Source organism: Leuciscus leuciscus, assembly GCF_965113295.1.
Source record: "Leuciscus leuciscus genome assembly, chromosome: 1".
Classification (NCBI taxonomy): Eukaryota; Metazoa; Chordata; class Actinopteri; order Cypriniformes; family Leuciscidae; genus Leuciscus; species Leuciscus leuciscus.
In genome coordinates, this window is record NC_138725.1 from 53,429,577 (window position 1) to 53,457,539 (window position 27,963).

The 27,963-nt window shown below is 38.3% G+C and overlaps 1 protein-coding gene across 1 annotated transcript; it reads left to right on the forward strand.

The window, feature by feature from the left end:
• Positions 1-59: 59 nt before the first annotated feature.
• On the forward strand, positions 60-27,903 carry kmt5c (lysine methyltransferase 5C). The gene is made up of 9 exons (XM_082142188.1): positions 60-330; positions 3,272-3,404; positions 4,659-4,824; positions 5,551-5,660; positions 5,894-6,057; positions 6,174-6,193; positions 20,112-20,248; positions 20,500-20,660; positions 20,869-27,903. The coding sequence occupies exons 2-9, from the start codon at positions 3,292-3,294 to the stop codon at positions 26,367-26,369; spliced, it is 6,372 nt and encodes a 2,123-aa protein (XP_081998314.1). The 5' UTR covers positions 60-330; positions 3,272-3,291; the 3' UTR covers positions 26,370-27,903.
• Positions 27,904-27,963: the final 60 nt, after the last annotated feature.

Below are 27,963 nucleotides of genomic sequence, written 5' to 3' on the forward strand. Positions count from 1 at the left end.
CATCACACTAACCAATAGGAACGCGACCATCGATGTCAAGGATTGGTTGAATTCATTTCGACTCCAGGAGGACAAGACTTCTACGTTCGAAAACAAACGCAGTACAGAAAAATTAATGTTAGAATAATTCCCGAATTGTTTGAACTCGGCTGCCCATTTTCTGGTTTATGATAATATATCCGCAGCAGAAACATCACAATCATGGAATATGGAGACAGCAGGAGCAGATGGCTGCAGCACTCGTAACCAACAGGAAGAGCTAGCCTGTTAGCTTTCAGGCGAATTTCACTACGGACAAATCGACCACAAATTTGAAGGAAAGCCCGTCAGGTAAAATACTCTGCTGTTTATTATGCTACATGGATATGCTCGCGCCACTTTTGGAAATCATATATTATTCAAAGTGAAGAATATAGCATGTTTAAAGATTCAAATTGGACCGTGTGGGTCTGCTTATGTTGTCCAGTGAGCTAAATGGACCGCGGTGGTTTGGGTTGAAGTCCGTTAACTCGACTCCCCGACAGTGATATATGGCCCCTCGCGCCTGTGACCGTTAATAATCAGCATTTATGAATTGGCTAAATCAATTAGGCTATCCCTTTACCTCCAGTGAGGTGTGTTGTTTAATAACTACTAATTGGCGCGATCAAAGGTGCTCGGTGACCGATGGGGGTGTAACCGTGAGACCACGCGACATATATTATTTACTATCATCTAATTTTATTTCCCATTTGTATATGTTTTTTTCTTTAATTGTTTCGCCGCTGTCGGCTCGCGCTGAGATCTTTCTGAGCTGGTCTTAACACGCATATTCCCGGAGCTCTTTTTTTTTTTCACGCTCGCGACACGTACTACTCGAACTCGATTACTACTCTAGTGCTGAAGTGTTTTCCGACTGAATAACTGCTTTGTCGTGCGACTCCTGACCTGTCGGCGGAGAGAAGCTTTATACGTATAGTAATCCACAAGAGGAGGATATTTGCTTGCATGACAGTATCAACAATCATCAAGGGTTACAGTATACAATAATGTATCGTTAGCCTCATAGCATAATTGCCTAAGTCATATTTCAATGTTTTTGGAAAACAAGAAAACACACAAAATGACTTAGGCAATTATGCTCAGTAAATTGTGTAAATAACGTGAAAAATTACAATTGAACACTAAATGGCATCTGTCATAAACAAGCTTGATCGAGGCCACTAATTCAGCATTTGCCAACTGTCTCTTCCTGAGGAAATAAGTATGGTATCGCTTTTGCTTTGCCACACTTTTTTTCTCTTCTGCTGTTTACACACTGTACAAATTAATTGTAGAGAGAACCTTATGCTTTCAAATTTTTTGATTCTCTGAACTATTGTTTTAGAAATTGTCCTACCTAAGTGACACTACTCAGTTTTATACTTTTGGATTTGTGTGTTTAATAAATTCATAATGCCACATTCAACCAAGAAATGTATCAAGATTTCTTGTTCAACAAATTTCCAATTAGTAACAGTGAATTGATCTGTAATTTACTTAAAGGGGTGGTTGATTATGATTTCACTTTTTTTAACTTTAGTTAGTGTGTAATGTTGCTGTTTGAGCATAAACAATATCTGCAAAGTTACAAAGTTCAAAGGGAAGGGTGATATTTGCTTTTAAAGAAATCGTTTTTTAAGGACTACAACAAATGGCTGGTAGGGAGCCGGGATTACATGACATTCCTCCCGGGTTAGTGACATCACCAACCCTAAAATGTACATAAACCCGCCCCCGGGAATGTGAATTGTAGATTATCAAGACAGAATATGCTAATCAATGATTATGATTAATGATGCCCCCAGACCCCCCTAGAGGTACCGAGCTCCACCCACAAGAAGTAGGCTATATGATGGTCTACGAAAAATACTAATTTAATTATCTTACTGTTAAAATACATGATCGGGATTTTACCACCTCTGCCTCGTTTAGAGCCAGGAAAAACCCTGCTTTTGCTATACACATTATTCCTGACAGCTTAAAGAAAAAGTCCCATGAGGACATGTAAACTATTGTCTGTAAGTAGTGAGGCTATTACTTTGATATGTGCTAAATGGATTATGCATATTTTAAATGTTATTGACCACAAAACACTGTGAAAAACTAGACTGTAAAATTGAATTTATCATAATCTAAATAAGTTAAGGATACTTACATTTGTGGAAAAGTCCAAAAGCCTGAGAGTGCATTAATCATTTAGGTTTAAAAATCTGATCCAAATATGGAAAAACAAAGCTTTACAGAATGAAACAAAACATATAAAGTTGTGATATAAAATCATAAGTCAGATCTTCTTGCTTGCATAGAAGCTCAAGATTCTCAAATTGTTTGAACTTGAACAGGTTGGTTTTACATAACTTGAATTTGCACTGCTGGACTGCTGCTGTCGTCAGGGCAAAAAAACATTTTCATTTAAATTGTGATGATAATATCATTTGTAATAAATAATTTCTTTAAAATAGAAATATTTTCACTTGTGGTTAACATTTGAACACCACTGTAAATTGATTTATTTTACTGTAAGACGAAGGGCCTGTTTACACCTGGTATTAAGATGCGTTTTGGTCGATCGGATTACAAGTAGATGAGGGAGACGCATTCCCGTTTACAATTGGTGTTTTAATCCGTCTATTGTTTTCCACTTTCAACCTCTTCTGTCCTGATTTCTTTGAGGGGAGGGTCTATGGGCGTGTAAATGTATGGGCTTTTTCCGATCTATCGATCTAATGGACGAAATAAGCTCACGCAATTTACATATGAACTCGACTGGAGATGACGCAAAAACTTACGGAGAGCAGCAGTATATTTAGTTTCTGCTCTGACAGCCGCAAGACCAGCCGAACGCGGTGGGTGTGTGTTAGAAATTAGGAATGGTGAGGAAACATTGTGCTTGGTACGATTTTCATCTTCAAACCAAACTTTGGTCTTCAGCCGACAAAGTTTAAATCCCGTCTGGCTAGCACGCGTTAGGTCAGTCGGCGGTCTTTTGTGGTTGTTCGAATACATTCAACAACATGAGCGTCGTCTACTCTACGAAAGCAATCTGGTTGAATGTGTTTTCGACTACCTCTGGAAATAGATGAAAGTGGACAAGCTCAAAACGTTTTCGACCCCATTTACACCTGGATGTAGCAAACAGGACCTGTGAGGATAAATTATGGTTGCTCCCTTTCTTTTCCGTATGTTATGCTTGTGTTTAATGACCTGCAGCTGTTTGAATGTGTAACTCACTGGCTTCATTTTGTTCCAGCATGTTGATGGTGGGCTACCATGGAGGGATCTTATAGAATGAGTGTGAGAGAGCTTTGTGAGACAGATGATCTGGCCACGAGTCTGGTGCTGGATCCCTTACTGGGGTTCAGCACCCACAAGATGAATATAAGGTACTTATTCTGCTTGACTCTTTTGCGCTGCTGCTATATAAATATATAGGCCTTTATGTATGTATATATATATGATGGACAGATTTTATCCACAGTATTTAAAGAAAAATATTTGTTTTGTTATTCTGATAGTAAAACCTGAACTGTAATCGGTTTGTCCTGTTTGTTTTACATAGTAATGTAAAACATATGCTGCGTCCCAATTCGCATACTGTCGGTCCTTTATGGTATTCGAAATTAGAATTGGTGTGTCCTAAATCATAGTGTGTTGAAATGAGTATTCCAAAGATACCCAGAACGGCTAAAATTGCTCACAGCCCATTGTGTGTTGTATGGAGGATTCAATTACAATCACAAACTTGAATAAAAAGCGTAAAAAAATTACAAACGTGGTGGATGTGTGAGACGAACTGTTAAGTAGAGGGGTTTAGATAAAGGGGTTTTTAGTCATTAATAATCAATATCTAACCTGAAGAAAAGATATTTATTCAGTGTTATCCACAGTATATTACATATGTAACAGCATTCTGAACTTTTATAAAGATACGTTTGGTTATTAACTGAGGAGAGTTCTCCGCATGAAAGACCCACGCCTGGCAGATCAACATGCTACTACATTTCTCTCTGATACGGTAGGACATTAAATTGAATAGAATGTGGAGGATTTGAACTATTACAAGATGATTGACCGTGCAGTTTTAACAGTGTCAGGATGTATTTAACGAAGCGACAGAGCAGTCCATTAAATGCGTAATTATGACGAAGTAGTATGATCCAAATCGTGCCTACTAATCTGCTAAACGCTCAAAAGTATGTCATTTTTCTTCACAAAAACAGTACATACTTTTAGGACAGTGTAAGTTGGCAAATTGGGATGCAGCAATAGACTAAGTTTGGGTTAAGTTTTTCATGTTTTTGTATAACGTCTCTAATGCTCACCAAAGGTGCATTTATTTTATTAAAAGAAAGAAAAAAAAAACAGTAAAACTATTGTGAAATATTATTACTATTTAAAATAACTGTTTTGTATTTGAATATATTTTAAAATGTAATTTATTCCTGTGATGCAAAACTGAATTTTCAGCATCATTACCTCCAGTCTTCAGTGTCACATGATCCTTCAGAAATCATTCTAATATGATGATTTGCTGCTCAAGAAACATTTCTTATTATTAATATTAGACTTTTGAGCTGTAGTTTATATTCGATGATTTCTTCCATTTGAAATTGTTTGATTTCTTTCATTGTGTGAAGTCCTCCCCCTGAGATCCGGCGATGGGGCTACCTCAGAGAGACCCTTCTGCGGTTCAAACGCACACATGACTTCCAGGCCACCTTTGATGCTCTGTTGGATGGGGAATGGGTCAGTGGCTATTTCACTGGGCTGGGTTCCCACCGACATGAGTTGTTAAAGCAGCATGTGAGTATAATATGTTATCCAAAATGTATGAACTTTGACTTTTCCTCTTTTTGTACATGTTGTTGTCATCACCAATTAGGAATGTGTCAATGCCTTTACTTCAACGTGTTTGTCTTTGCTGGATCACTGGATCTCTCTGCACACATTAATGTGGACTGTACTGGGAAAAAAAGGTTGTGTAAGATTAACAAGGGCAGGGTAAAATGATTGATTTTTCAGTTTAATTGCAATCTTTAGTTTCTTGTCTTGTATTTCAAAGTGTAAAAATGTATAATTTACTATACTATATGATTTGTTGAGTTTGGGGTCCGTTAGATATTATTTGTTTTTAAAGAAAGTTTTACTTTATCATTCAAACATTTTCACAGTTTGAGTGTATTTAAAAGGTATTAATTAATAGTGTAAATATACAGAATGAAATCCCAAATGATTCCGAAACTGAAATCAAATCGAGAACTTTCTTGGGAATCTACACTGTCTGATACTTTGCCCTAAGAAAGACAACAGAAATCTACTTGCTACGCTCTACCATAATTTGTCTCTCTGAATTTGAATCTCCGAACGCTCCAGTAGTAAACGTTCTGAGTGTGGTGTCTTGTCTGTGAGGGCTTGGCTTTTGTTAAAGACAAGCAGAGTGCATAGCAGTAGATTTATTCAAATTCTAGTAATTATTGAATATTGCTGTGTGCTTTAATTATTTTTTTTAAATGAATCTCTTTTCCTTAGATGTATCGCTATATGACAGCATTTCTGTTGGACAACGGGGTGAACATTGAGCCGTGTACCCGCTATTCCTCTGAGACAAATGGAGCCAAAATCACATCCACCCGACACTGGTTAGCTCAGTTTTTTTTTTTTTTTTTTTTTCATAAACTATTTATAATGATTTAATAATTGATCAATTAATCATTATTTTCATGTTGATCACTGTAAAGCTGCTTTGAAGCTATCTGCATTGTATAAAGCGCTATATAAATAAAAGTGACTTAAAATGTAATCATAACATTAGTCTACTTTTTAATTTTGTTGACCACCATATTTGAGGATATGATGATTTTGAATTCTCCAGGTTTGTGGGAGAACGGGTGGAGGTACTGCAGGGCTGTATAGCTGAGCTGAGCCCCGAGGATAGTGCCGTGCTCAGAGCAGGAGTGAATGACTTCAGTGTCATGTACTCGACGCGCAAGAGATGTGCTCAGCTTTGGTTGGGGCCCGCTGCCTTCATTAATCATGGTGAGAGAGCCCGTATATTTATACTGATCAGTAATATTTTTTAATATTAGGTACAGAATCTGACTGTGCCTTTTTTTTCTCTTTTTTTCTCTTTTTTTTTTATTGCTTGGGAAAAGACTGCAGACCTAACTGTAAGGTAAGATACTCAATTATTACTTTTGATTTTGTGGGGAATCTTTTGAATAGCTTGGTTTTTGAAAGACCCTGTACATATGTTGCAGCGTAAATGTACATTTGATACAATTAATTCATTAAACTCTATAAAGGAGGAGTCACAATAGATCTGTGCATGCGGTCTTGCAATTGTTTTGCGGTGTGTACTTTGATCTTAACACCTTTACCCTTATTATTTATTATTCTCAGGTTAGATAAAGTAAGTCAAGTCTGGCCTAAATTATAAGCATTTTAAAATCATTTATAATTAAAAATTAAAATCATTTTAAAAGTCTTACAGCACCATAAATCGAAGATTCGGTAGGCAGTTTTTGTAATCAATTATTTAAATAACAAACAAAAATGTAAAGGCAAATAAAACTTCATCATTAAAGTATAAAATGCAATAATCACGTTTCGAATCAAAGGTGAAGTCAGCTCTGGGCTTCTTGTCTTCTGCTTGGGGTTTTTTGTCCTCAGCTCTGGGCTTCTAGGCGTTGGGGGTACTGACGTTGCAATATCCAAAGAGGCAATCAGCTCATCAGTCTTTTATACTCCAGTTGTTTACAACAGGTGTTAGGTTCTAATCTTCTTGATAGACATAAGTTGTGACTTTCCTAAAGTTTCCCAGTTCCTTCTCAAGGCCTCGCATGTGCAAGCTGTCCACCTCTTCATGTCCTTGAACTCCAGTAAACTCAACCAAGATGGCTGATTTCCTTTTAAGGTTCTAGGAGTAGAACCACAGTTCTTTGTGTCCTTGAGCGCACACACATCTGCTCCTCTTTCTCATGAGTAGGCACACATACATATACATAACGAACAATTACTGTAAATCTATGCCAATACAATACAAGCCATTTTTTACAAACGGAAATAAATAACAACATTGAATGCAATGTATTATATTCAATAAATTGGCTAAATATGTGGAACAAAAAGGCATCTACAATAAACAAGGAGGCAGGTAATTGCATTTTCTTTATATTATAAAACACCCCCTTCATGCAATTATCCTGAGACTCATTATCCTTCATTCTCAGACATAGGTGTGGCACAAACTTTGTTCACTTCATCAAACTTAACCAATAACATGGACATTTGTTCATCATTCTTAAATTCATTGGTTTGTTACACATTCATGTAATATTTCACCCAGTGTAGTTTTCTGGTTCCCATAACAAAGATAATCAATTATATTTCTTATGTAATTATATTATAATTATGTGTGCATCATCAAGGGGCAAAACTTTGTGCTTTTGCTTGATTATCATGTAGATTAAGCCAATTTGGATCTCAAAAAGAATCCATTACTTCAAGCACCCTATAGGTCTTCCCAGTAGAACGTGCAGCTCCTCCTCTGGGGATCTTGTGCCGACTGACGTCTCCTGGGTCTTTCGGGCACAAAGTTAGTATCTAAGGATGTGAGGGGTTTTCTTGATCCAACTACAAGTTTAAACACACTATTCAGTTTGAACCAGTCTTGAAACTTCTACTACAGTGTTCAAACAAGACACAAAGTTCCTTTTCTATCATAGCTTGTAAATGTCCAGTTTCTAACCTCTCGGTCAAATATTTTTCTCTAAGTCTCTAACTAATTTTCTCATTCAAATATCTTACACTAAATTCAGTAATCATTTCTTGAGCTGAGCATTAACACATTCTCAGATATCGTCATTGTACCATGAAATATAACAAACTCTTTTTGTAGTAATTGTTGCATAAATATATCACAATATAAAATGATTTCTCTGGTTCATTATGGTCAAAACAATCCAGTAATTAAACCTTTGTATCCAGAGTAATCCTTCTGATGTTTTCCTGAGTTTCTGAGAACAGTATATAAGTTCAAACATAAATGATATATCAACAAATCAATTTGTTCCTATACATAAGGTTCCCATTGTCAAGTTTGTAAAACATAATCTCTCAAGCTTACAAATTTCCATAAATTTAAGCCTTTTATACTTTACATTAAATTTACAAATTCATCTTTTTAACATAGACAAAATTTTATTTTAAATATAAAAGGCTTAAATTTATGGAAATGTCAGACAAAATTTTATTTAAAATATAAAAGGCTTAAATTTATGGAAATGTTTAAGCTTGAGAGATTGTTTTACAAACTTGACTATGGGAACCTTATGTATAGGAACAAATTGATTTGTTGATATATAATGTATCCTTAATGTTTGAACTTATATAATGTTCTCAGAAACTCTGGAAAACATCAGAAGGATTACTCTGGATACAAAGGTTTAATTAATGGATTGTTTTGATTATAATGAATGTATGGCATGTAACCATAATGAACCATAATCACAAGAGTTTCTTCAATTGCCATAGCATTGTTTAATATTCAAAGTCTACTGAAGCCAATGAACTCTTTAATTCATAAAGACTTAACAATATTTCAAAAGCATAAACATTCTTTTCAGTAATGTCGGTGATCAGTGTCTGGTGGTATCTCATACATTTTAAATCCTCAAAAAATAACCCAGTAATTAAATTGTCTTATCAGGAGTTCTTATCCTGAAGGTCTCTTGAGTTAAATCTAAAATCTCTCTTTATCCATTGATTTGTTTGTTACTATAATACCTTTCCACATTTTCTATGTGTGTGTGTGTGTGTGTGTGTGTGTGTGTGTGTGTGTGTGTGTGTGTGTGTGTGTGTGTGTGTGTGTGTGTGTGTGTGTGTGTGTGTGTGTGTGTGTGTGTGTGTGTGTGTGTGTGTGTGTGTGTGTGTGTGTGTGTGTGTGTGTGTGTGTGTGTGTGTGTGTGTGTGTGTGTGTGTGTGTGTGTGTGTGTGTGTGTGTGTGTGTGTGTGTGTGTGTGTGTATGTTATGATTATACAAATTATTATTTCTTCAATTACAGTAATATTTTTAGTTTTCTTAATTTAACATGTATTTATCAGTCAGTCAAAAACCAATAAATCCTTTAACCCGTTTTAGCATAAGTGCATTCGTTTTTTTTAGCATATCAAGCAACCACTTCATAATAGTCTTTTTAGTTCTATGTTGTTGTTTTTTAAATAAATCATTAAAGTAATAATATTTGCCTGGATTTCCCAAAGGGTTTCAGCAAATTCAAAGGTCTCAGTGCTGGTGGATGCAGTGCTGTCGTTGCTTGCTATTGTAGTCTTACGTTCAAGTCTATCTTATGACTAAACAAGAAGCATATACAAACTGTATAGGACTTCTTATGCCATCTCTGCCCCCTTTCGAGGGGTTCCAGATTCAGTCAAGGCCATTAGGTGCTCTTGGTTCATAATGAGAGCTTGTTTGTCCTCCTTATCTGCTCTCTTGCTGTCCTCAAACACCTGCATGATAAGCCTGCATCCAGGCGTGTCATTCAGGTCCAATGTATTTCAAACATTACAATTCGTCTACTATAACCTATTATTTATAGTGAGCTAATTTTCAATTTTTTAACTCTTCTACCAGTTTATTGACCATCCTTGTCCAGTTTCTCTCCCAATTTTTTCCAGTCTTTATAGTCCATATCTTCTCTACTGTATATCTTCTTTCTGCATATTAGAATATATTAGTATCTAATATAATAGATCAGGGAACGACAACTGGCGGCCCGTGGGCCAAAACTGGCCCGCCAGCAATATTTTCTGGCCCGCCGGATTATTTTGGAAGTCCTAAATGCTGCACAAAACTCTTCCACTAGTACTTGAGAAAAGCCGTAGGCGCGCGGAGATTTCACCGCTGCATACTGCGTGAAACACCCATAGGGAATCATGCGGCGCGGGATTACATTTTAAAGTATAACTGTGCGTTCACACCGGACACGAATAGCGCGTCAAATTCGCGCCTGCCGCGTCTAGTTATACGCTTGACCACTTTGTGTCCATTCGCGCGTCAAAAGACGGTAGCGGTCAGAACTCTAGTGTAGGCTACTTTTTTTCTCTGCTGACAGTACAATGTTAAAATAGCCTAATATTTATATTGACACGAACACAATTTTTGTATAGCATTTATTATAGGCTACTTAATCTCATTCTTGCCGTTAGAGACATTTGAATGTGAGATTATGGAAACGAGATCTAAATTTTGCGGAACCGTCAGGTTGGGAAATAAAGCGGGGTGAACACCGAGTGTATTTTAAGCGGTTGCTGAATAGAACCTTGTGGGAGCGGGACAGAAAAAAAAACAGTCCCGCGCAGAACTCCTTAAACCTTAGGTGTGTATGTGTGTGTCCCGAATAAATAATAATACAAAAAAAAGGAATAAAGTTCAAAAGTCGGACTGTAAGCGAATGAGTATGATTGCTATTCACACCTTTATTAAAATGGCTGTAATCTGTTACCACAATAGTACTTGATCTGTTTAAAATGATTTCCTTGATATATGCCTAAGGTGTTAAATTAAAAATCAAAATTAAAATTTGTCTAATCCAGTAATAAATTTTTTCTATTTTTGATCTGAGCACAATCAGAAAATCAGAAAACCCATTGTTATTCGTTTTTTCATTTTAGTTCAGGAAATAAATAATGGAAAAACAAGTCGTTTTTCATCTTTTTATTTTTGGTTTTAATTTGAAAAAACTATTGAACGAATGATCCACGGACGGTGACGGACCCATCATATTCCGCGATTATAGGCCTATATAAAAGTATTTAATTTGTATCCATACTCTGTGCAGCTGGCCCGTCATCTACTGGCTAAAAAAAATATTGGCCCGCGGCCAAAGTTACTTGCCGACCCCTGTAATAGATACTGCAATATTTTCCATAATCCTAATCTATTTTATGTGACTCTTTAAATATTATTGGCCTATAATTAAACAATTTTTTTATTCCTCCTTTACATCCCCCCACTGCATTGCCTTCCTTGTTATCTATCGTCCCCCTGGCCCTCCCTCCGCATTCTTCAACCATCTTGACTGCCTCCTCTCCTCCCTCCTACCCCTCCCTCATCCATTCATTCTCCTAGGTGACTTCTCATTGCTTCTGCCCTTCTCCCCCTCACCAACTCATTTAACCTCTTGCTTCTCCCTTCGCCCCCTACCCACACCTCTGGTAATACTCTCGACCTTATCTTCATCTCCGACTGTAAGGCAACATCATCCACCTTAACTGCCCCCCAACCCCCCTCTGATCATCTCCTTCTTTCCCTCACCCTCTCCCTACCCTTCCCCTCTACCCTCCTCTCTGCTACCCTTGCTCCGTGTCCTCCGTCGTAATCTCTGTACTCTAGACACCAGTTCCCTGATCTCCCTTTCCTCTTCACTGCTTCCCTCCATCTCAGACTTCTCTTCCCTTCACCTAGACTTAGCTTCTGACACCCTTTCTAGTGCGCTATCCTCTTCCCTCAACTCCCTAGCCCCCTTATGTCCTTATTCTCCTTCACATAGGCCTTCTCAACCATGGCTCAGTCTTTCCCTTAAATCAGATTGACGTTCATTGCGCTGGGCTGAGCGACTCCAAGCCTATAATTCCCTCCTTTCTAATTTCCTCTCTGCTTTGGAATTAGCCAACATGACTACTTTCAAACTCTCATCACTGCCTTTGCACCCCATCCCCGTCAGCTTTTCTTAACCCTAAATAAACTACTCCGTCCCCCTTCTTCACCCCAATCTTCAGTTCTCCCAATCCTCACTGCTAGTGATTTTTCTTCCACTATTTCACAAAAAAATCATTACTATTCGCTTACACCTTCAGACTCTCCCGCAGTTTAGTCCCTATCCCCAGCTCCCCATTCTACCTCCATTTGCTTCTAATGCCCCCTTTACTGACTTTCCCCCCACATCTTATTCTGAATTTTCCTCCATTTCAAAGGCCCACCCAACCTCTTTCCCTCTGTACCCCGTCCCTGCTTCCCTCCTAACCCCTCTACTCTCTCTTATCCTCCCCTATCTAGTCTCCCTCTTTAACTCCTCCCTGTCCACCGGTATCTGCCCTGCTGCTTTTAAATCAGCTATCATTCCTCTGTTAAAAAAACACTCTTGACCCTGCCTGCCCTGCCAACTACTGCCCAATCTCTCTTCTTCCATATTTTTCAAAACTCCTTGAGTGTCTAGTTCTTGTATGCCTATCACAATATATATCCGTCAACTCCCTCTACCCCCAATTCCAATCTGGTTTCCGTCCTTCCCATTCCATGGAGACTGCTCTCCTCACTGTCCAGAATCATCTGGCCAACTCCTCTCATGCTGTCCTCTTCAATTCTCAATCTCCTTGATCTCTCCCAAGCCTTTGACATAGTCGATCCCATTCTCCTCTCCACCCTCGGCATTTCTGGAACATCCTTTAGCTGGCTGCACTCATACCTATCTTCCGGCACCTCTGCTGTTGCTTTCAACAGCTTCACTTCTCCCCCCTCCCCTCTGACTGTTGGTGTTCCCCAGGTCTCTATCCTTGGACCCTTGTTATTCTCTCTGTACACCTCACCTCTTGAAGCTCTAATTTCTTCTTTTAATTTCCCCCACCATTTCTTTGCTGACGACACCCAGATTTTCTTTTCCTTCCCTTCCTTCACCCCTGACCACTCTGTCCATATAACTGCTTGTTTGACTGCAATCCAGTCTTGGATTGCTCGCCAATAACTCCTTATCAACCCATCAAAAAACGATTTATTTTTTTATTTTTTATTTTTTTACCCCCACCATTTCATTCCCTCCCCTGTCCCTCATTCCGGTTAACTCTGCTCGCAACCTCGGTGTCATCTTTGGCGCCACCCTTTCCCTTGCTGATCATATCTCGGCCACTACATGCACCTGTCGATTCCACCTACTCAACATCCGCAAAATACGCCCCTCCATCTCTTTCTCTGCCACTAAACTCTTGGTTCATGCCCTCATCTTCACCCACCTTGATTACTGCAACTCACTCCTTGGCCTTCCCTCCTACGCCTTCACATCACTACAGCAAATTCAAAACGCCTCTGCCTGTATTATATTCAACATCCCCCACTCCTCTCCACCAGCTACCCTGGCTCCCTGTTTACTATCGCTGCTTATTTAAATTCCTTACTCTAGTCTACAAATTCCTCCATGGTCTTGCCCCATCCTATCTGGCTGCACTTATCACCTACTATGTTCCCTCCCATCCCTTACGCTCTCAATCTCTGCTGTCCGTCTCGGTCCCACCCTCGCCCTGTTTCCAATCCCGTTTCCGTTCCTTCTCCCTCCTGGCTCCCCTTCATTGGAATAAACTCCCACTCCATATAAAACAGTCCCCTACACTACGCAGTTTTCACTCCTCCCTTAAAACTCATCTTTTCACCCTAGCCCATCCCACTGCGTATCCTTGCTCCTAACCCCCAGTCAGGACTCTGCTTGCTTACCCAACCCTGCTATAGCCTCTGTTCTCACTGTTGCACCACCCTACTTACTCACCCTTGCCCAATAAACGTACCTTCTTCCTTCAGCCTTTTCTTTTCAATATACCGCTTAGTTTTAAAATTGTTCAGTGCCTTGGTTAAGGGCACTATAAATAAATAAATGAATAAATAACCCATGTTTTTCTATATAATTTTTTATTTCTCACTCGAGGTAATAGCCTCCTATACATTATTTTATCTTATATTACCATTATCTCTTGGTTAATTTTCCTTCTAGCCAGTGCTAGAGTATTCTTCCATATTCTTCTTATTATTATTAAACTTTGCTAAGTCTGACTACTGTTGCTAGTGTTTACATTCTCTTTCCCTTTTCCCAAAATATTCCAGCTCTATATATATATACTTTTCCCTCTTTTACTCAATCTTAAACTATTATTTAACTTTATATTAAAATAAAGTTTACCTGACTTATTTTGTAGTCAGTGCCTCCCTTAAGATCTCTTAACTATCGTTTTACACGTCTTTAAGCCTCTAGCGTTCTGAAGTACAAGCTCTTCTTGCTAATACAGTGTGGGAAACGATCTTACACGCACCGCTATTGCCTTTTCGAGTCCGAGCTGTGGTCACAAACTCTGTCTCTTTAACTGGTACACCTATTTTACACTAAAATCATCCTGGCTGTTCCAAGACCAATAAATTACCAGTTTACATGATTTTCCCAACACCTATTGTTACGGATTAAAAATCCTACTTTTAGTCTGCCTATTTCCACTTCATAAAGCTGTCTTCTGACAATGTTAGGTGAATTTCTTCTGTTTGTTTAAAGATATTAATAGCAATTTTATATTTACTGTCTATCCAGGTCTGTTGGTTTAAATTATTTTTAGCACTCTACCATGCCTATAAAAATGTAAAAGATTTTAGCTATTTATTAACAGTAACATCACATTTTCCTTTTCTAGGAGTCATTACATGTTTTTTTATTACATGTACATATTTTTCTGCTGTACTGCTGCTAGACCTACCAGAGTCTTTAATGGCTCGTTTCCACTGAGCGGTACGGTACGGTATGCATTTATTTCCGTTTCCACTGTCAAAAGTTGTGAATGGTACCAAAATGCCGAACCGTACCGTACCACTTTTTGGGTAACCTTCCATTGGGGTACCTAGCACCTAGTACGATACTAAAGGGTGGAGCTAGACTCACTGCAGGACGTTGATTGGTTGACAGAATTGTCACTTGCGCGTGCTACAAGGGGAATGACAACATAAAAAGAAGTGCCATTTTTTTGAATATGCAGTTTAAATATAATACTACTGTTATGTGTCATGAAATGTAATTTTAAGTTTTTCAGGTGAGAATGTAGTTGTTTAAAGCTCAAATCTGTGGTTTATTTATAAAGATTTATGAAAATTTGATCCAGGTTGTGAGATCCAGGCAATCACCGGGTGCTCGGCGCTCATGTACCCCGCCTGGAACAGCCTTTCCTCGGCTGGTCCTTCTGACGTTTGACGCTGACTCTGACATCTCTGTAGTGGTTAAACATGAGATATAATTCGTCTTGTGTAGACCTAACGGGTGATCTTTGGTCTTGTGAGTCTATAATTTGTTCCCTGGCCAAACTGAGGGCCAAGTGAAATTTCATAACTTTATATTTAGGCTATTTAACTTAACCGTTGTAACGTTAGACTAGAGCGCTGACTTTGTATGTTTGACTTAATTGTTTGCTTTATTTCTTATTTTATAGCTTCTTGTACTTTTTACTTGTACTTTTATAATGGCTATTATTGATAACTGAAAGTTAACAAAAAGAGACAGGGTTTAATTTTGTAATTTTGTATTTTATTACAGTGAAGATGATCAGAGTACAAATGCACATATTGCCTGAACCATATTAATAAGTTTAATATTTTCAAAATTAAAAAACGAAAAGAGGCAGGGTTGTGTTAAATATTTTTGGTTGTTATAAATAGGCTAACGTTACATGCAGTGAATATAATCAATACGCGTTGCCTGAACCACATTTTTGTGGCTATAATGTTTAAGATTTCTTTAAATGAAAACGTAAAGAGGCAGTGTGGTGTTTTATAACATATTTCGTTTTATTGTTGCCTAAAATGTACATACAGAGATAACCGGAGTAGCAGAGCGAGCTGAGTGACACTTTGAAGAACGCGCGGGTCCATTTGCAGAATTACCGGACTTGGCAAGTCCGGACTTTGCGTACTTGCTATTGAGAAAAGCCTAATGTCGGCGCTTGGCTTCTTGTGACAAACATGCCGAGAAGCAAGAACAAGATCTGCTGTATGTCATCCATTGTTGTTTATGTCGCTTTCTTCTTCGCGCGAAAATGACGTCGATCGCTTCTTTCCGGCATAGACTACACCACGCCTATCAAGTAAGGGTACTGTTGGCAGTGGAAACGCTAGCCGATTCATGGTTTACCGACCCAAACTGTACTGTACCGTACCGTACCGCTCAGTGGAAACGAGCCATAAGTTTAAACCATTTTGTTCTATCTCTAGAAAGGAGCCTCATTCCAGTTCTAGAACCGTTGTCTGCCTGAAAGGCTCATTTTCCTTTCAATACATGCGAATCTCCTCATGTATAAGCTTAAATATTTACATTGCTGGGCTTTCCCTGTCATAAACCAAGCGTCCTTCACTAACAGGTCTTATCTTTAGCCCGTCTCTGCCTCTCACTCTCTGAGGCTTTCCATATGAGTCTTTTGTCTTTCCTTTTTTACGGCTTTCTCGATCTCTACGACTCTCTCGCTTGAAGTTATCTGTTCTACGCACGTTCAACCCTTTCAGGGCTGTCTATAAATAATCTCTCTAGATTATAATTTTGTGGGTTTTACAGGTTGCCTTTTAGTTGGTGATTTACTAGCTTTCAAAGTTCTTCTAAGACTCAAGCGTACGAGTGCGGAAGCGTTCGTTGTTGTGGTATGTTCTTTATTAAAAGTCTTACACCATAAATTGAAGTTTCGGTAGGCATCAGGTAGGATTAATTGGCTAAATATGTGGAACAAAAAGGCACAAAAAACAAGGAGGCCGGTAATTGCATTTTCCTGATATTATACAAGAAAATGTAAATACTTTAATAACCCCTCTGCAGTTAAATATGGAAAATTGTCAAGCTTTCTTTGTTCTGTTTCTTGTCTTTTTTGTTTGTTCTTCATTTAATTACTTGTCTTGAATAATTGAGCAGTGTTTACTTCATTAAAAAACACTTGATTGCTACATGCTATTGCTTTAATGTATTATCTATTAAATAGCAAAAACTGTGCTACTGAAAACTCCTTACTATGGTATCAAAAATTATTTGAAGAATCATGACACTTCACTAATATTGGTATGGATTATTGAGCTTCTGGTATCATGATAACCCCTACCAATGATAACGATGCAAGCAGAAGCGATTTCTTGGTTATTGGTGGTAACATGGAGAGATATATGATAGGATGAGCATGAGACGATGTGCTGTTCTGTTGAGTAAGAGAAATTCCTATACTGTCTATTAAAAATGCGGACACACACAAAAATTCACACACAAATTTCACAATTCTATTTTGAATTCACAAGCTTGCGATTTGATAGTCGAAAAAAAATATTATAAACTATACAGGGAACCCAAGTTGGTATAATTACTATAACATTAAAGCTTAAATTTTTATTATTTGTTTAGGCTACTTTCATATAAATTACATATAAGGAAGTTTTTATAATAAAAACGTTATAACTTGTTTCTACTCGTTTTTGAAACAAACATTTAAATGGTTGCTGTCATAAAAACATGACAGATTTATTCAAACATAATATTTAAGAACAGGTTAAGTAAAAATACAATGTGAATAATAGTGCGTATTTTTTAGCAAAATGCTCCTCTCTAGAGTTCTCTTTAAGCTTGACGTCATCTAGTCGCTGATCATGGCCTATAGAGGGCACAACTGTATAAGAAATCTTTGAAGTCCACTTTTACGCTCTGTTCCTAATTACAAATAAATGCATACTCCGCAAGGCTCCAGGATGTGTCTAAAACGTTAGCTGTTGCGGCCAAAAATATTAATTTGCAAGTGATATTTTTGCTGATAACTGGCGACAATATAAACGTACATGTTAAGAATAAAAATTGCGTGCCTTTTTACCTGCACGTTCTGTGTTGAGCAGCCCATCACATCTTTTGCTGTGTTGACGTAATAAAATAAGACGACGCGCCGCAAAGTTGCAGTGGGAAAAAACCTCACTGAGTTTGACCGAGCGCCAAAATACGCACGGGGATTGCGAGGGTCAGCTTTCCGCGTCAGAAACGCATGTCAAAACGAAAATATCAGGCTTTTTCAAAGCCAGCACGAGAGAGATCGAAAACAGAGACGTGTCAATGAATGAACATGCAAGTGCTGTAAAAGTGCAGGAAGACATTGTCTATTTCATGTACACAACATGGATAAACTACAACAGATAAACATCAGCTGTGTAGACGTGAACTAATCGTTAACAATTCTCATTTTTAATTGAAACTGATATAGATTCTTATTTTCAATATCTTTTAATCTTTGCTGTTTTCTGTTACTGCCTGAACTTCACATTATTTGTAGTGCAGCCATTCATATTCTCTGTAAGATTTGTACTTAATTGTCACCTTTAATATGTCTCTTTTAATGTGTTTGTTAATTTTTGTAAAAAATTTACAAACGTTCAGCTTTCAAATTATGTAAATTTTATCACAACAAATGTCATTTTGGCACTCTTTAATGTGACCTGACAGATCACTCAATCAGCATTTCAACCTTGGAAAGAGCTTGTATAGAACAGTTTGAGAACAATCATGTCACATAACGTTAAATTTACCTCACAAAATCCATTCAATGCTAGATAAATAACTATAGAAAGTGGACATTTTCTAAATATATGCACTATCACATAATCCTTATATTTTTACTTAACCTGTTGTCTACATGACAAAAGATGAAAGGAGCTCAAATTAAATTCAACACCACTCGTATAATGGCATATAAATCACCAAATTTACCTCTCGGATATTACTAATGAAGAAAAATAGATTGGGTGTGTGCAAGACATACGACAACGTTTATATGATGCATTAGGAGGCGGCCAAACTATACTCATTGGCCAAGATTCTGTGTAAAGAACAATTCTTGGTGACTATGTAGTTCTCAAGCTGGAAAAGCAATTCAGTTCCTACTTTAAGTGAGTCTTAGTTCCCAGGACATCCACAAGATGGATGAAAATGCTGATGCTGTAAAAGGAGGGCAGATGTGACAACACACGACAAAATAAAACACGTTTATTTTTTTGTGGCACTTAAAAAAATAGTTTTGCCTTGTTGACCTTATTTCCCTTATAGGAACCAATGGCTCCTTCATTTTTTGTATTTATTTTTTTTGTCTGAAGCCCTGCACGAAGGGCACTCAAGATATGTTTGATTATACCATCTGGATGCTGAAAATTGATCTGATGAATGCATGTTTTTAAATTGTACACAAGTTAATCGCCATTCTAAACTGAGCTGCTACATTGTAACAATCACATACAGACAGTACCTCGCACATCATGTGCAGATTGTGCGCACTGAAACATTCAGTAGTGCAGACATTTTTTGTCAACAATTTTCTGTGATTTATCAATAAAATAGCTTATAACCTAAAAAGTTCTAGCATAAATTTCTTAGTAACCAAAACCCACAGCCTCACTATTATTAGAGAGATGCTGCCAGGTAGAATTAATTCACATGCAATCACTCTTTCACTAATGCATTCATATAAATGTAATTGGTACTGTTACCTTATCTGTATCTGATTTAGAACGAGCAGAAATCTGTGAGAAATATAACGACACAAAGACGATGGCTATCGGAACAGAAATAAAAGCTGCTGCTGCTCTCTGTATGTTTTTCCGTTGCCTCCGGTCGCGTTCATGTTTATATTGCGTAAGCTTATTTTGTCCATATAGATATTAATATCGGATAAAGACCGTACATCCCATAAATCCCAAGAATTGCTTTTTTGATCAAATTGAGAATTGATTAAAATCAAGCCTTAGTGATAGCCTTAGTCATATACACACAACTGACAGATCATTTTAAACGTGGTCCATCATTTTGATAAAATTTAAACATGAGCCTTTTTTTTTTTTTTTTTTTTGTCTATCTAATTTGTATGTGCTATTTATATGACCTCTCTAGAATTTAGTTTAAGTCATTTTTAAATTGTTTTCTTTGTTTTGTCAAAAGTCTGGGTCATTGTAGTCCTAAATCTAGACAACAATTTATACATAGATGTATATAGGAAAAAATACACTACTGTTCAAAAGTTTGGGGGCAGTAAGATTTTAATACTTTTATTTAGCAAGGATGCATTCAATTAATAATAAGTGACTGTAAAGGCATTTATAATGTTACAGAATATTTCTAATATTTCAAATAAATACTGTTCTTTTGAAATTTTATATTTATAAAATAATCCTGAAAATAATCTATCGCAGTTTCCACAGAAACCCTCCTTCCTGGCATATGACTAAATGGATTATAGTCAAACAGTTCATACTGAAAAGTAATTTGCTCATAATGTTTGTTTCTTTTCCTCCTTTTTAGTTTGTCCCAGGAGATAAGAATGGAGCCTGTGTAAAAGTGGTGCGGCCCATCTCTCCAGGGGAAGAGATAACCTGTTACTATGGGGACAGCTTTTTTGGGGAGAATAATGAAATGTGTGAATGTTGCACATGTGAGAGGTGAGAGTAAATCTGTTAATACTGCTTTACTTTTCTAATAGAAATTAGAATAATTCTGCCATTCTAATATATTGATATTATAGTGATGTTAGATCTATGATGCATAATTATCTCAATGGACACGTGTAATTATTCTGAGCTGTATTAGTTTTTTAATGTCAATTAGGTTTCTAATGACACAAATCGATTTAAAGCCTTTTAAATATGCTTTTATTACAATATAAATGATCTAATGATGCCAATCTATGCAGGAGAGGAGAGGGATTGTTTAAGAAGAGAGACCAATTTCCAGATGTGGCTTGCTCCAGGGATCCTTCAGGACAGAAATATGAGTTCAGAGAGACCGATCTAAGGCTGAACAGGAATAGAGGAAATGGCACTCCAAAGCCATTCCTCACTGTATCAAACTCGGGTATGCTTGTTATACCATTCATATTTTGAATTACTTGTGTCCCAGAGTAAAATGTATGTGTTTTGATTCTAAAATCGCAAAGGATATATTTAAGCATCCCATGCGATTGCCTGATAATTTGGTGAAGAAGCTAGTATTGTCAACTAATCTCACTATTGTCAACCACTTAACTCTGGCTGTCTGTTCTTCTCATCTTATTCTTTGTCAGTCTTGCCAATGAGGAATACATTTTCCCAAAGGACAAAGAGGAACGCCCTTGTTTTGAGCAAGATGAGAAAGACTGATAGGCGGAAGAGGGTGGAGCATTGCAAACAGGTGGAAAAGAGAACACAAAACCTCTTATCTTCTCCTCACCTCAAGCTAAAGGAGCTGAGCATCTGCCTCCATCATCACAGCACAAATTTCCTATTAAGCTGTAAGGACCCCTTGAGCAAAGAAAGGGCCCTGCTCTACCTAATTGAGAGAGAGCGACCAAAACCAGAGAGGATCACAAAGAACAGCAAATCTGTCTCTCCAATACCCAGCAGGGCTAACATAAATGGACCAGAGGAGAGAAAGGGTGAGGATGGAGAAGTGTTAAATGGAGACCCTGTCATTAGATTTAAACCCTTCACTCTTGGATGTGTTTCCAGTGTACCTGAAAGAAACAATATGAAGGCCAAGGGACGTAATATTGATGCATCTTCTGTCAGAATTGTCCACCAGGGCATTTCCTCAAGGACCAGGAATATTCTTCGTAGTCGTTGGAGCCGTCTCCGATCAAGGACTGGATCTAAACTCTCCAGATTCAAGAAAAGGAGGACCAGACTGATCAAATCGAACTCTAAAATCTCTACAGACCGAAATGAATGCTCTGACTCGCAGACAAAAGATGGGAAGCAGCAAAAAGGAAGTGAGGTTGAGTCCAAGGAGATCACTAATCCTGTTTTAATCTCTCCAGGTAAACCATGTACTGATAAAAATGTATATCTTGATGGAGATGCTGGAGCTAACAGTGACAAATCATCACAAACGGAGAGCATGGTGATCAGAGAGGCGCAGCAGAGAGTCTTTAGGGATCGCCTCAGGGAAGTGGCTGGTGACGGTAGACACATCAGCGGTTCCATTACTCCTAGGAAAGGTGATGTTAGTTATTGTGTAGCTTCAGAGACCTCAGGGGATAACAAGCAAAACCACAGGCAGTCTGTATCTAGCGCTGTAAGCATTACACCCTCCTTGTCTTCACCATCTCTTAACAGTCCTATCTCTTTCCTCTCAGGGTTAAATCGTTACCTCAAAGTAAGTCTGGTCAGGGTGGCTATCCCAGGTAAACCAGAGGTCGAAAGTACAGGTCAGAGGGAGTCAGACAGTAGAAGAGACAAGGATACAGCAGCAGCATCAGTACAGCAGAGCACAAAGTTAAATGGGAGCAAAGAAAGCAATAGACAAGGTAAGAAAGGTGTGAAGGAGTTGTATTTCAGACCAGTAAATATGGAGAGTGCCGATAAGTACCTAAAAGTAACATGTGATTTAGAGATAGGCAAAACACAACCTGTTGTGAAAGAACTTGTGGATATGTATGTTAAGGATAGCCACAGTGAGCATGAAAAGGAAGGTAAGAAAGATAATAATGTTGTAACGGTTGCATCTGTTGAGGTCACAATTCCAAAAAAATCTGAAGATTCTATAAAGAAAAGGAAAGGAGTAGACAAAGATAAGAAACAAACAAATGTTGAGGGTATACCTGAGGTGCAAGATAGAGAAATAGTCAATAAGCTGGGAGATGGAAATCACTTGAAAAAGAAAGAGTTAACAGTGCATTTTGGGAGCAGGACTGTTGTTGTTAAAGAGGCAAAGGTACTGCTGACGGATATTAAAAAGAGTTTGAGTGGAAAGTTTAATCAACAAGATAAATATGCTGATGACAACCAACTTCCATGCAGTTACAGTGGTAACAGAGAAGTTGATAATATGAAGACACTATCACTTGCTGACAATAACGAGACAAAGGACAAGCATGATGCACTTAACAGAAATGAGCACTCTATTCAGGGACTCACTGCAGCTGATCAGCCAAATATACATCAAGATACTCAAGTGAGACAGTCAGAAAACACTTTGATTTCCCCAGAGCCTCCATCCATGTGCATGGTTTGTCTGGATCATAGTTCTCAGAGCAGTATTCCCCTAAAGAAACGAGCATTTCGAGAATCGCTTGATACAGACCCAGAACAAGATGCTAATGTACCTGCAAAACGGTGTACAAATGTCAACAAGGACACAGAACTCAACTCGGACAATCTGTTACCTAAGCCAAGTGAAAGCAGCAGTGTGGAGACAACATTGCTGAAATGTTCATTACTAGAATCAAGTCTAACTCATAAAGGCAATGTTGGCGTTGGGTCCAAAAAGCGTGGCTCATCCAAGTTGAAACAATGCTGTAAAGTTCTTCAGAGTGCTCAGCATGGACCAGTGAGAAACAATGTCAGAGTTTGTGAAAACAAGGATAGCACAAATAATGTACCTGTTTGTGAGAAGACAATCAATGACCTTAAGAGTGAAAAATCCACAATTAAAGAAAAAATTGTTAAATGCAACATGAGAGAGGAGAACCAAGCGAAAAGTGTGGAAGGAGTGGAAGAAAGAACTAAAGGACCAGAGGGCTGTGAGATTATGGATAATATAGAAGATGCCATCAGAGATGAGTTGTCTACCTCAAATGTTTTGGACAAGACCGAAGAAGACCAGAGGCTAAATGTCAGAATCCGCCTTAAGAGGAAAAGGGGAAAGGAGTGGGAAATGAATAGTACGGATGAAGCCGAAAGTGTTGCGGACAAATCAAGCCCACAGCAATGCTTGGCTTTAGTTGACCCTTTTAGGGCCATTTTGGATTCGGTCTCAATTTTAAATGCAGAAATGGAGAGGATTCGGGGTCATGGGGAGGCTGATAAAGGCATAGGTTTGGAGAAAGCCACCAAAGCAGTCCAAGACGTGCTAGAGCATTGCAGAAAAGAATGTGCAACTAAACCATGTAAAAGACAGCAAAAAGTATCAAAAGTTTGCATCAACAAGAAAAACAGCAAACGCACACCGAAAGAAATAGTTCAAGACAGTACTGAGGTTATCAATGCACAACTCCAACAAAACTCATCTGGTCCAAAAATTGAAACAGACATTGATGACATTAAACCTTTACCTTTGATTCGATTGTGCAGGAGAGCTGAAGGCAAGTGGGAGGTGGAGTGGAAAGAAGCTCAAAAGGAAGATGGGAGCGTTGATACTATGTACAGGGAGCCAAATAAGTTAACATCTGTCTCTTCTACAGCAGCAATACTGGAACAGATGCCTCTTGGCAAAGTTAAAGAGGAAAACCCGTCTCCGTGCCAGCAAATAATGGCAGTGCGTAGTTGTACCAAGGGGACTGAGACCTTCAAAGATCCAGTGAGTTTTGAAACTTCACCTCTACCATTATCCCTTTCACCTTTATCGCTTTACTCTCCCTGTTATGATGGGCTGACAGGAGTTAGTAATGTCAGTGGGAGTATTGAAGCAAAAGAGGATACAAGAGGGCATGTGTCCGACAATTCCAATATTCTTAAGACTGGAGTTATTAGGACTGAGAATAAAGGAGGGAATGACATGTGCTTGAGTCACAATTTGTTTCAGATTAATAAAAGTCTGTCAAAACTCCAGGCTCTGAGCCAGTCACAGATATGTGAGAAAAGTGTTCCCACTAATACCAGTGTAACATCCTCTCAGAATCAGTCTCCTCCCATCTCTCCCTTTTCCACAGAGTGCAGCTTTAGTAACTATTCAGAGGATGTGCTTGACTTTCCATGTTTAAATCTTGAAAGCTACGATCAGATGCCTGCACAAAACAGCTTGGCGAGCTCTTTGATAGATTACTGTCCTGGGGAACCACATAACACAGGATCCTTCAGCAGCCCCTTCTCCCAAAGTCCCACTGATGCATGGAATCCAGAGACCCCTTACCTAGGATCCCCAAGCCCAGTGAGTAACTTTAGTAGTGGTGAAGATCTAAGCTTCCCGGATCTCGTCTTTGCTCAATCTGACACGTCGTCATCTATTTGTGCGCCTCAACTACTCTTCAAAGATAAGTTATGTAATACAGCCACAAGTTCTGCTCCTCTTCAAGACCCTGAGAAAGATCTGTACTTGTCTGATGGCGAGTTGTCAAAAAGTCCCATAGATCTCCTGGTGCAGGAAGATTCAGAAACACCATATCTCCCCAAAGACCTGACAATGTTTAACAATGCATCTACAAGTGCTAAACAGCCTGTACACCCAACTGTGCGCTTGCATCCTCAGGATAAAAAGTTAAACTTTCTTGAATCCCTTGGAAACACAAAGTCTTCTCAGTCAGGCCTTGCTAAAAGTGATGCTAAAGACAAAACTCATGGACCTCTCAATTTGCAAAGCTCTAATACTAAATCTGAATCTGTAATTTCAAACCAGTCGACGCAAAGCCTACACGGTGCTGGAACTCAGAGTAACCTTGTTACACCCTTCCATTCCCTTCACGTAGGAAATAAGTCAACCTCACTTGCAGATTATTCAAGTGCGTTCAGCTCTGGTAATGCACATTTTCGTAGCAATGACAAGAAGCTTCCTTTTTTTCAAAACCCCAAGAATGTCTCGAAAACCGAGGTAGGCCAAAATGCTTGTCAAATTTCCATGGCTGCAGGCAGCTCAAAATCTCACAACAACCTGGAAAGCATCTTTGCTTGGCCTGGTCCATCAAGTTCTCACAGTGGGAAAGATTCTTCTGCTAGATGGCCTAATGCTGGGTTCTCAAGATTTCCTGAAAATCTGCAAAAAAGCCCAAAGAACATTCTTTCCAAACAGTATCCTGCAAATCCCAGTCAGCAAGGTGATCACATTCACCCTGTTTATTTCGTCAGCTCTAGCAAAACCACAACAAATGCTTTTAAGAACATTGCAGGTATGAAGCCTCAGATATCAAGAAATGATAAAGATCCATCCCTGCCCTCCACATATTTATTTTCCTCATCTCAAAGTTCTCAATGTTACAGTACAACACAAAGCAAAATCTCAAAATTAGAGAAACCCCATGCTGTTGTGGCTCCCACTCAAAACACTCAACTTTCTGGAGTGTCTTCTATTCAGCCCAATAAGAATCAGATGTGTCCAAACGTTTCTCACTGTGATTCTTCTGATTTCAACTTCAGCTCCTCTCTTTCACCTCCTGTATCGCAGCACAGCAGTCCTCATCTGGGACGCAGAGAATCCTCAATCCATGAGGTCCCATTGACTAAAACTCAGTCAACCACCTTTGAACACATTCAGCCTCCTCACCAGTCTTACGTAGTGAACTTCACTGGAGATCATTCTGTGACTCTGGGGTACAGTGGCGATGGTGAAAACTTTAACTACACTGGTTCAGGACCTGCAAATTACACTTATCATTGTCTTATGGAGCCTTCAGGAACACAAGGAAAGCTGGTTGTAGAAGCGTGTGATCCCTCAAACTTCACACCTTCTCCCTCTGTGAGTAGGTCTAAAGTCCGCGGAGACCAAATTGGAAAGGTTCAGCAGCATCAGGGGCAGCCTGGAACTCACCCATATAATTCTCTACACTTCTCCACCTCCCACTCGCAAAGCACCGCCATAGCGGATCGCAAGCCCAAGAGACTGAGGCTTGTGGTGACTGACGGTACAGTGGATCTGGACCTACAATATACTGATTAATAACATCCTTTTGTTGTTGATATGCTAAGAAGTTATTTATTTAAAACTTCAATGTAATAAGGTGTTCTTTTTGTTTTCATTAAACTTATATGGGTTTATGTAAATTGTCCTGTTCTTAGCATCAAAACAGACTTTTTTCTTGAAATATTTAAAGACATATTTTTATTAGCACACTTGGTTAATTATTTGTATGCTACATTTAATGAAGTTTGTTTAGTACATAATTATAGAAGGTAATATTTTCATGCTAGTGGTTACTGTTCGTACAAAAACAAAGGAAAATAGATATTCTGTTGATCCTGTAGTACACAAGACTTGCCACATGATGGGGATGCGGTTCTCCACCATGTGGAAATTTTCTCTATTTCCTCTTAGCCTTTTCAGTTCAGAGTTGGCAATCTAGATTGCTTTTTGTTAAAAGAACATGTCCTATCAAATGTGAGGAAAAATTAGCGTGTATGTCAACTTGCATGGTTTAGTGGGTTTGCACATGAAGGACCAGAGTAAAGTTCATGTGCTTTCAATTTTGGATTGTTTCAATGCCCATTTGACAAGTTGAATAGGAGTGTGCAGTCAATGGTGCTCATATGACAAGCATTTACTTGGAGCAGCTCTCAGGTGTCCTGTATTTGGATTCCTGCATGTCATGGAAGAGAAGCTTTTACATTAAATGCTTACAAATCACACACATTTCTGGATCTTACCATCTGTGATGTAATGACATGTAATGTGGAAAAGATGGGTTGCTATTCAAATAAATGTAGTTGAATAGCATCCCATCTTTTCCACACACATCACATACACTTTTCAAGCACAAATGTGTTTTGACGTTTGATGCTTTTTTCCCTCTAACTCTAAACATTTGTCTATATCAGCTTCATGGGTTTTTGTATCATATTGGGTATTGCTTTGGTACATTGGGCAAATGCATAATTTAATAGTTACCACTTGTATTACTCTAGAGAGATGTTTAGTGTCCTTCGGAGCTGATCCTTAATCAGACTCCCTTAACACTTGATAGAATATTGTTACGATAATGTACTGTAGCCCTGTAGGTCACCAAGACCCAAAACCTGACATCTCCAAACTTATATTAATATTATTATTATTATTATTATTATTTTTATTTTTATTTTTTCCTCCCCAGTCCCATGTCCGAGATGGAAGCGTTTGTTGGCTTCTTCTCAGTTTTAACAGTTGCAGACATGAGAGCCCTGGGCTGTCCTACATGTTTTTGACATAGTTGTGTTAAGCCTTGCCTTTGTCTATAAAAAGCTAGTGTATTCATTATATTTATTTTAATATGTCCTTAACATGGTGCTTCAATATAACTTAATTTTTTGATTGTACTGAACTTTGTGTATTTTACCGTTTTTTAATATCTACAATTCAGATGTCTCTTTCTGGTATGTCTAGTATGGCCATCCTGTTTGTTACTTAGGACATTTGAGATGAATTTTAAATTGTAATGTTCCACTGTAAAATTGTAAAAAATGAAAGTAATGCAATTAAAATGAAATGATTTTAAAAGAAACTGCTCTTGGTATTTTAGCATGCTGAAATGTAGCAACGATATTTTGTTTTTGGATTTTCT